Source organism: Sinocyclocheilus rhinocerous, unplaced genomic scaffold (assembly GCF_001515625.1).
Source record: "Sinocyclocheilus rhinocerous isolate Xijiao unplaced genomic scaffold, SAMN03320098_v1.1 scaffold463, whole genome shotgun sequence".
NCBI classification, from domain to species: domain Eukaryota; kingdom Metazoa; phylum Chordata; class Actinopteri; order Cypriniformes; family Cyprinidae; genus Sinocyclocheilus; species Sinocyclocheilus rhinocerous.
The window spans coordinates 1,000,434-1,011,239 of NW_015627535.1; the positions used below are offsets into that span (position 1 = coordinate 1,000,434).

The window sequence follows — 10,806 nt, forward strand, 5'->3', positions numbered from 1 at the left end:
TCTGTCCCGCCCCAAACTCAAGTCACTGCCAATAATGCTGTGTCCAGCTGGTCAAACAAATAAAGCAATGTTTTGTAAGCATCACAAAGCCACAGTGTTTACTAATTTCCCTCTGCATCTGCACTGGAAAAGAAACATCAAAAATCATCTAAACACCGAAAAAATGACACTTCAGCTTTAGAAGATATGTGGACAGTATTCTGTCCATATAGTCACTCAGTTTGTTTAAATAAGCAAAAATCTACTGTTAGGCACTTACAATGGTCATAAACATTCAAATACACCTTGGAATGGACAGCCGCTTATTAAACGGTAGGGCTGGGTTTTGACACAAAATTCACGATTCGATTCGATTTTCATTCACAAGCTTGCGATTCGATTCGATTACCGATTCGATTCGATATCGAATATTTTGGATACATATCAGGTACAGTACATGTCAAATTATCTCAAGGAAAAAAAAATCTCTCAACTAATGCTGTAAAATATACAGAGTCAGTTGGTACTACATTACTATAATATTGAAGGTTGAAATTGACTGATTTGTAGTACAACTGCTAAAATTACACTTAATGAAGTTTTTAAAATAATAAAGTTACAATTACATAATATTTCTACTTCAATTCGTTTTTTTTAAATATAAACATTTAAATGGTGGCTGTCATAAAAACTTGATGGATTTATTCAAAAATAAATGAAACATTGAAGAACAGTAAAAAATTATAATGTATATGTTATATGGTGCATATATTTAGTAAAATGCCCCTCTCTACAGTTTATTTTTCTATCTAATGAGTTATGGTCACCGAATATGTTTTTCCTGAGGTAAATGTGATGTTATGTGACATTGTTTACAAGACGTTATATTGACGTCTTTGCACGGCTGAAACACTGATTGAGCGATTACATGAGACAGGCTACGGATTGATAAATTATACTTTCTTTTAACTTACCTTCGGATGTTTAGTCATGTTTATTTTGTGCTGAAACTGGTATTAATATGGAGATTAGTTCACGTACGCCTCGCGCTGCTGCGTCTGTTGACCAAGGGGCAATCCGTCACTTGTCACTCCACATTAAACAGCGCCAAAACGGCATTTATTGTTTGAATACTGCAATACAATGGACAGAATTTGAAATCTGAGACTTTGTTTCATATTAAAAGAACCAAAGCACAATGCTTATTGCTATTGTATGGGAGGTACCCTTCAATGTTCCGTCCATTAACTGAAATCAGACTAGAATAATCGATTTAAGAATCGATATCGTTCCGTAAAAATGAGAATCGATTGAAATGGAGATATCGATATTTTTATCCAGCCCTATTAAACGGTGAATTATACATGGTAATATGATCACCATGGTGATCAAAAAATGCTTACTAACCTCAATGGGCAAAATGATATACCAATGTTCAACTCCTGTTAGGATTGTAAACATTGAAATAGCAGAAAGGCATCAACAATGTGCAGGTATTATGTCAGTAAGTTATAAATGGAAGTTCATTAAAGGTCCTGCTGAAAAAGCATATCTATATTTTTATATCTAGCACATATTTATCTGCTCTTAAACCCTCCAGAAAGCCTTGCTCCATAGACTTCCATTTGATTTTTGTGTTTTTACAAACTGAGGGACAAAATATTGACAGTTGCAGTCAATAACACTTACCGTGCTTTTTGAGCCCAGAATATTCCTTAGATGACTTATGCATTACTAAATATGCACAAATGAGAACTGATCAATGAATGAAAAAATACACAGGCACATAAAAATATATTTAATGTTTTGTACTTTCGTTCCCTGCCAGGTGTTTTATGGGCCCTGTTATTGGGGGCAACATGTTATGTTATATATTCATGAGCAGATGATAGTCGTATATGATTATATGCCATGCATCAGAGAGAAAACCTGATATGGCAGCGTCACATTAAACAAATAGAAAAAACATGGTTTTACCATCTACTGAAAATGGAATTAGTTCATAAATATAACCTGCAGCTTGTTGCAGCTGCAACACAACCTTCTGAAAGTTTCCATAAGCAAAAGTTATGAATCCATCTTGCAGTGCAAAACATGTTGATTAAGGCCTCCCAGAGAACTGGCATGCTACACCACGGCTGTTCATGTAACAAACAAAACATATTAAATTAACAAAACCTGCATCTTAGACCACTACCACAGTCTGAATTTCCATTTCGTCGGGTGAAGCAATGACATACTGCTCCTCTTGCTCGATTGTCTCAACGTTCTCAGCTGTTACCATGGTAACTGTGGTGTGGGGTGTCTCCATGGCATCCTCTGTTGTCGTCGTGAGGATGGTGCCGTCACTTAAGGCATTTGCGAGTGTCATTGCCACCTGCTCGGTCAAGCTCTCAGGTGTGGCGATGGTGATGGTGTCTCCACAATCTGAGATGCCTGGGGTCTCATCTGCGGCCACGTTACGCACAATGATCTGGTGGCCTCCGTGTGATTGGCTGACGATCTGCTGCACCACCTTCATGATGTGACTGTCCATCTGAAGTCAGACACACCGAGCAATATGGTTACTCCATTTGGCTGACAAACTGTCCTTTTTCATCTTGCTAATATTTGCTTCAAGTTGACATTGACTTGAGGGAAAAATTTGAAATTAACCTGCTGCTGATTATCTTGGATTATTACTTCTTCCCCTTGAGTTGCTTCCTCAGATGGTGTCTGGAAAAAAAAAATCAAACATAAAATCTGTATTTTAAAAAATATTATAATCACTATATTGCAACAGCTATCTTTATCATATTTTTAAAAAACTTTAGGCCATCCATATTATCTATTACAAAATAGAATATTATTAAATATACACTACCATTTGAAAGTTTGGTGTCAGTATGACTTTAAAAAAAATAAAAAATTATTTAGCAAGAATGCATTAAGCTGATCAAAAGTGACAGTAAAAGTTACAAAATAAAATTGTAAAATATTTAAAATCCCGGTTTCCACAATTATATTAAGCAGCACGATTTAATATTATTGATAATAATATTAAATGTTTCTAGAGCAGCAAATCAGCATATCAGAATGATTTCTGAAGGATCATGTGACACTGAAGAATGAAGTAATGATGCTGAAAATACAGCTTTGCATCACAGGAATAAATTAAGTTTTTAAATATACTGAAATACAAAACATTTATTTTAAATCGTAATAAAATTTCCCAATATCACTGTTTTTACTGTATTCCTGAGCAAATACATGCAGCTTTGGTGAGTATAAGAGACTTATTTCAAAAACAAGAAAAAAATCTTACTGACTCCAAACTTTTTCATATAAAAAACAAGTAGTGAAAGGTAGTGAAAATCAAAAATATTGCTGATATATGCATGTAATGATATGAAATTTAATATAAGAAAATGAATTCAATTTAATTAAAACAAAAAGTCACATAAAACTGGTTGGATTTTCATCATTATTAATTATAATCAATTTTTATGTTGTTCATATATTAATTTTCATCTAATTTTATATACACACATAAGCAATATAATGGCCACCCTGGCACATCAAGTCACATAAGTATACGTAACACACGTGATGTTTACCCCTATGATGTATTCCTGAGTGTCGGCCACTACTGAGGAGAACTCCACCAGCACAGCATGAGGATCGTCCGATACGATCTCAGCCGCCAGCTCCTGCTCCTCAGAGCTCCCTGCGTGTTCAGAGTCCTTCAGCTGCACAGCAAAACAGCCCCCTGACCACACAAACACATATACAGTCATTACAAGTGACAACTGTAAGAATTCATGATGTCTAAAAATAGCTTAGAGTCTCTCTCGAGTGTCTTCAATTATGTATACACTTATATTAGATTAGATTCAACTTTATTGTCATTGTGCAGAGTACAAGTACAGGGCCAACTGAAATGCAGGTATATATAAGTTATGTATAAGTTTAGCTAGATTTTTTAATGTTTTCGAAAAAAAAAAAAATTATTATGCTCACCAAGGCTGCATTTATTGGATCAAAAACACAGTAAAAACGGTAATATTGTAAAATATTACTTTCATTTAAAATAAGTTTTCTATTTGTATATTTTAAAATGTAATCTATTCCTGAGATGCAAAGCTGTATTTTCAGCAACATTACTCCAGTCTTCAGTGTCACATGATCCTTCAGACTGTAAGTTGCTTTTGATAAAAGCGTCTTCTAAATAAATGTAAAAAAAAAAATGCATAAATGTACATTATAGTTATTTGCAATAAAATAAACATTAACGGAAATAAAATATTAAAAAACTTACACTTATTTTATTTCAGCTAGTAGCCAAGGCAACATTTCTCATTTTCCTTAACTTAAGTTGAAGCACTGTAATATAACTACAACTGAAGTTAATAACTAAAACTAAATAAATTATAACTAATAAAAAAAATACATACTATATAGACATTCTTAAGAAAACTATTACTAAAATTAAAGTGAAAATAGAAAGTATACAAATGAAATCGAATTCAAAATATTAACAAAAACTATATAAATCGTACTGAAATAAAACTGGTTTATGGTTCTTTTTTTTTTTTACCAATAGACAGATTTTTCAAGAGATGCTTAAAAATGAGTTCAATTCAATGCAAAATAGCAATAAAAAACACTTTATGATATCAATATTCTCTATACGATATTCATATAGAGAATCTGTTTTACAGCGTATATTTAGGCCTTTTAATATGCCAGAAAACACATTATACTTATGTGTACTAGTTGTTTTCTAACATTCACTTCAGTATAAATGTGTTTTAATTATTTGAATGATTAATTAATTAATCATTTTAGTGATAGATGTTTATAAACCTTTAGCTCGCAGGTGACGGTTGAGCGTTCCATGTTCAGCAAAGCCCCGGCCACAGTTGGAGCACCTGAAGGGCTTTTCTCCCGTGTGATGCCGGATGTGCCGCACCAAAGCGCTCTTTTCCCGGAAGCCACGGGAGCAGTGCGGACACACGTAAGGCTTTTCCTCGCCATGAGTGCGATGGTGGACCTGCAGAGCATTCTGGAACACGACAGACCATGCTTTAAAGATGACAATGTAAAACCTAAGGACATATTGACCTCACCTTGGTCTTGTAGCTCTTGTCACAGAAGCTGCAGTGGTACGGCCTCTCGTCTGAATGCGCTCTCATGTGTTCCCGCACGTGTCCGATGGCTTTAAACTGTTTGCCGCACTCTCCGCATTTGTAGCGCCGCTCGCTGACGTGTGTCTCCATGTGTTTCTTCAGCACGTAGCCCGTCAGGAACTCCTTCTGACATGTTAAGCACTTAAACGGCTTGTAACCTGCGAAAGAAAAAAATATTCAGAGACTCGGCTGTTACACAGCTATTCCATATTGTTAATGAATAAACTGATTTGAATGGGGCTTACCAACATGCCCTTTGACATGGACCCTCAGGTAGGTCAACGTCTTGAACATGCGTTCACAGTGAGGACATTTGTATAATTTTGTCTCAACGGGTTCGTCTTCCTTCACAGACGAATCCTAGAATGGATAAAAAAGTTTGAAGTTTATTTTGTTGTTTTATTGGAATAAAACATGCCGTCACAATTTAAGAAACTCACTTGTGTTTCCTCGGCCACGGTCTCCACACATTCTTCTGTCACCTGGATCTCAGTGAGTCTGGCGTCAGTCTCAGGAGCCTGCAGGGCTGCTTTAGGTGACCGGGCCTCTGCCTGCTCGGCTGCCTCTGTGGCTTCGGTCTCCAGCGCGATGCCAGAGTTTATGATGGCCTGGCAGATTAGATTGTCGGCTTCAACCACAGTCGCAGTTTGAGGCTGAGACACGACCTGTTGCGGACAGAGGAACTACATTAACTACATACATAAACGAGTTACAACTTCTGAATATATAAACAAATGTCCTGGTACTTTTCCAAGCATCTTAATTTATACTAAAGAAAGATAAAGTTACTTAGAAATTTTTTTTTTTCTTTTTGTTAAAACTATTAAAAAAAATTTGGCCCTGAGCTTTTAGTTTAGCTTTTTAGCCATTTTAATAATATTATTTATGTAACACTTCGTAATAAGGTTTAATTATTTAACATTTGTTAATGTAGTAGATGTTGTCGGTAATAACATTAGTAATGATTTGGGCAGCCTTAACTAACAATGAACAACAATTTTTACAGCATTTATCTAGATAAATGCTCATTTATAACTATACTTTTGTTCTTTGTTGAATTATATTTTCTCATAATACATTAACTGGTAACACTTCACAATAAAGTTCATTAGTTAGCATTAGTTAACTACTTTAGTTAGAATGAACAATACTTCTACAGCATATATTAATCTTAGCTAATGTTAATTTCAACATTTACTAATGCATAATTAAAATCAAAGGTTGTGCTTGTTAATAAAGCAATAAGCCCCAAGAAGTCATGGTTTACAGTGAATTTATAACAGCTAAGGGGCGTTGTTAGGCACGATGCAAAGTGCCTAAAACCCCCTTAGCTGTTATAAATTCGCTGTAAACCATGGCTTCACGGGGCTTATTGCTTTTATAAAATGGTTATTCCACATACGTAGTAAGGTTTCACAAAATAAAACAGAGCAAATAAAGTGTAATAATATTAATAAAAACATTATTCTTCTGCCAAACAATGTAGTTCCTCGGAATCGGTTGTGGTTGCAACAAAGTTGTTGCCAAGCAACACACAAACGTAAACAAATGTGTATGTTTGTAGAGTAATTTACAACAGCTTCGAACGTGGCTCAGCCAATCAGAATCAAGGACCGGAACTATCCGTTTTATAACATTAGTTAAAAGCACTGTGAATTACCATGAACTAACAATGTACAACTGTATTTTCATTACCTAACATTAACAAAGATTAATAAATACTGTAATTAATGTTAACACTAACTAATGGAACCTTATGGTAAAGTGTTACCTGTTAATCCATACAACCTGAAATACTAAAACATTTACAGTACATGTAGAAATCTATACATAAAGAACTGGATTAATAAATGATGTAAATGTATTTCTCATTGTTAGTTCAAGGATATCTAATACAAGTAATACATTGAACCTTGTAAAGTGTTATGATTCATGAAAATGCAACTGAATTGTCATACAGAGCTCAACATTCTAAAAATATAAGTAAATATCAGTTTTAAATTATTTTAATTATATAATCTTATCAATGTTGGCAAAGCAAAAAGAAATCTCAACTACTGGTCCTACTGTTGAGACTTGCCTAAATGTAAAAATAGGTTAAATTGCAGCACCCAAAATGCAATAACTGAAATAGTGAAATTCAACATGCTTTTCTGCACCAAAAATATTTGTAATTAATTAACTAGCTTTGTTAGTCTCAGACCTGTTGCACTTGTCCTACCACCTCGATCTGGATGATCTCCTGACCAGCTTCCACAACTCTCACGACAGGAATCTGCTCCTTCTCAGGTTCAGGAGGGGACGGCTGAACTTCTAGAACGATACCCAACGGCAATACAATCAGAAAACCTCACGCGCACAACAGTTTCCACATGAAAAAGAATGTCAGCATGAAATGAAAATTCACCATCTATTTTCTAAATGCATGCTATAGATCTTATTCTGGAAAATGTATTCATTCAGTTTTTCACCTTGTAATGTTAAATCAAAACAGACTTCTCTCTGGTGACATATGCCAGTCTTCACCAATCATTTATAATCCATTACACTCGGACGTACATCACAATATGGAAGAAAAGATCCGTCGCTGAAAAGGTCATTATGAAAGGCTTCGTACCTTTCTGAACTCCATCCTTGCTAACAAGTATCTCTTTACACTGACTGTAGCGAATCTTCTCAGTGCAAGGCGTGAGAGACTTCAGATGTCTGGTTAGCGCTCCGGACTCTCTGAACGCCAGTCCACACTGATTGCAGCGGTATGGACGCTCATCTGCCAAAGGAAATGATATCATAATACTTAGAAAGACGTGCATAAAAGTTTACACAGACACTAAATAACTTTCACTACTTAGCAGAGTCCAGTACAAAGACGCCACTTCACACACAGCTTAGTTTTACCTGTGTGCCGACGTTTGTGCCGGATCAACGAACCCTTAGTCCTAAAAGCAGTCTCGCATATTTCACACTTAAAATCCTTCTGGTCCGTGTGCGTGAACATGTGGGTTCTGAGAATATTTGTCTGCGGGACAAATAAATGGATCAAATTTACAACTGAAGTGAGTTTTGCTTGCATATTCCCAAATAAGAGAAGTATTCAAATGCATAAAAATGATCTAATATTGTACCGTTTTAAAGGTCTTCTCACATATCTCACAGATGTACCGTCCCTCTGCGTTTAACTTCCAAACGACTTTTGCAGGACTGGAACTGTCATCCTCGCTTGCAGAGAGGCTTCTCTTTTTTCCTCCAGCCGCCGCTTTATCTCCCTTGTCTAAAGGAACCAAGCGACTTGATTTAGTACCCAAAGACAGATGGATTGGTAAATTATGTTCAATTCAAATCCCTCAATACAACGACAGTTATATTTTATTGACTTCACTAAATCAAAAGTGAAGTACCTGCATTCGACGTTCCCGCTTCATCAGATGAACTATCATTTTCACTTAATTTCACATAAATGGAAGCAGCTTCATTAGGGACAACATTTGTCTGAGGAAGGAGACAGACAGATGAGCACTGATGTATCCTTAGCTTACATTTTGTACAGCTTCTTGAGTATATGATGCTCACAGACTACCGTTTAAAAGTTTGGGGTCGGTAAGATCATTTATGACTTTGAAAAAAGTCTCTTATGCTCAGCAAGGGATGCATTTATTTGATCAAAACTACAGTAAAAACAGAAATATCATGAAATATTATTAAAATTTTAAATAACTGATTTCTATTTGAATATACTGTAAAATGTAATTTATTCCTGTGATGTTAAAGCTGAATTTTCAGCATCATTACTCCAGTCTTCAGTGTCACGTGATCCTTCAGAAATCATTCTAATATGCTGATTAGCTGCTCAAGAAACATTTCTTATTATCAATCATGCAAAAAGTTTTTGTTTCATATTTGTGTGGAAAACATGATCAATTTTTTCAGGATTCTTTGATGAATAATACATATGTACAGTCAATCACTCTGGATATGAAAGTATCCAGTAAATGAGGAAGGATATCATTTCACACAAACCTGATGGTCCTGCTGAGGACGCTTGCAGCTCCTGCTGAGTTTATGTTGGATGAAAGCATCCAGAGCGGAGAACTCCTCCAGACATCTCCCGCATTTATGAATATCCTCATCTGAGAGGGAACACCAAAATATTGCATATCTCATTTCAGTTTAACGGATCATACATATTGCAAAAGTATCTATGCAACATGAAACAAAGAATGCAATAAACAGGAATATAATATAAATTTTCCCACAATTGTGGCATACAAAAGTTTTTTTTTGTATATAAAAAATACATTTATAAAATAATACGCTTTAATATTTTAATTGTAAAATAAAATGTTAATTATTAATATTTATTAAGTTATATACTTCATATGTCATTTAATGTTATAATACAATTAATATAACTTAAACATTTATATTCTATAGTTTTTATTACCATTTTGGATTAGTTTTTATTTTTATATATTTGTTTTCATTATGATTTCAGTTAAAGTTTCAGTAATTTTGTTGTGTGTTTTTGTACTATAACTTTCATTTATTAATAAAATATTACATGTTTAGGACACAAACAAAAAAAAGGTCTTTTACAAAGACAAAACAATTTAGTCCATAAATATGTCATTTCCATCACAGAATGCTATTAAACAAAATATTTAATTTGAGGTGCAAATGACTTTGTTGTGGAAATTGTGTTTTCATAGAGTTGATAAACATAAAAAAGAAAATTCACAGGGCCAAAGGTGTCCATAGGTGAATAAACAGCCGAATCCTGCTGCCGTGCGGTTTTAATATCAAACAGTCTTGGACTGCTGCAGCAGTAACGTGTGTTGTCAGATCTTCATCCAGTACAGATCGATGCTAAGCAGCATTAGCATGCTGGTCAAAAACAACATTGCGGCTAATGGAGACTCTGTTAGCGTGACTGAACGAGACAAAGTTAGGCCCACACATTTAATCGCGTTTTTACCACGCGACTGCGTCCCATCCCATTGTTTCTACCTTCGTCTCCGAGTGTGGTTTGGATGGTGATGATGTTGCCATGCTCCGCTTGGTCGGTAACTGTTGCTGCCGTATTATTATTTTCTTCAGTCATGTCGTTCCAGACCTCCGTCTCTGTCGCAACGCTTCAACAGGGAAAACATGGCGGATTTACGACCTCGTAGTCATAACAACAAAAGGGCGGTTCGGGGTGGGAGAACGACCAAGTCAAAGTAGATTCAAAATAAAGGCGCGCTCATTCTATGGATACAACTCTGCTGCGGGAAACTGCACTTAGATCAAAAACTTTCATCTGCATTAGGCAAATATCCTCCTGCCTTTCTGATTTTAGGTGGTGACTTTAACATAGTAATGAATAACATGTTAGATCGACACCCTCCGGAAGCAGCTTCTTCAAACTCAAATCTTATAGCGTTTATGGGTACATTTGATGTAGTTGATGGTTGATATATGGAGAGGAATGTACCCGGATGTAATACAGTACACTTGGTGTAACAAAGACCGTTCAAGGCAATCTAGAATCGATTATTAGTTGATCTCTAAAACACTAATAAATAATAATATCTCTATTAATATTAGCAACAGTCCACTCACTGACCATAATGCCATTTATTTCAATTAATTTATCACAAAATACTACAATTAATAGCCTACT

The 10,806-nt window shown here is 35.2% G+C and overlaps 1 protein-coding gene across 2 annotated transcripts; it reads right to left on the reverse strand.

Annotated features, from left to right (window-relative positions):
* Window positions 1-1,762: 1,762 nt before the first annotated feature.
* e4f1 (E4F transcription factor 1) lies at window positions 1,763-10,326 on the reverse strand. Of its 2 annotated transcripts, none has more exons than XM_016538881.1 (14): window positions 10,152-10,326; window positions 9,165-9,274; window positions 8,546-8,636; window positions 8,273-8,418; window positions 8,046-8,166; window positions 7,765-7,917; window positions 7,372-7,460; window positions 5,588-5,812; window positions 5,393-5,507; window positions 5,088-5,305; window positions 4,825-5,023; window positions 3,576-3,727; window positions 2,635-2,694; window positions 1,763-2,515 (listed from the first exon to the last, which is right to left on the reverse strand). In XM_016538881.1, the coding sequence occupies exons 1-14, from the start codon at window positions 10,243-10,245 to the stop codon at window positions 2,165-2,167; spliced, it is 2,124 nt and encodes a 707-aa protein (XP_016394367.1). In that variant the 5' UTR covers window positions 10,246-10,326; the 3' UTR covers window positions 1,763-2,164. The 2 variants fall into 2 exon arrangements, with proteins under 2 accessions (XP_016394367.1, XP_016394360.1); XM_016538874.1 differs by having other exon boundaries at window positions 7,351-7,460.
* Between the last annotated feature and the right edge of the window lie 480 nt (window positions 10,327-10,806).

Excerpts from the sequence above, each read along its gene's own strand:
- e4f1 (XM_016538874.1), bottom strand. The coding sequence starts at position 10,245 with ATGACTGAAGAAAATAATAATACGGCAGCAACAGTTACCGACCAAGCG. Across the intron at positions 7,461-7,764 it reads CAAGGATGGAGTTCAGAAAG|AAGTTCAGCCGTCCCCTCCT; the intron begins GTACGAAGCCTT and ends GTATCGTTCTAG. Across the intron at positions 5,306-5,392 it reads CCATGTCAAAGGGCATGTTG|GTTACAAGCCGTTTAAGTGC; the intron begins GTAAGCCCCATT and ends TTTCTTTCGCAG.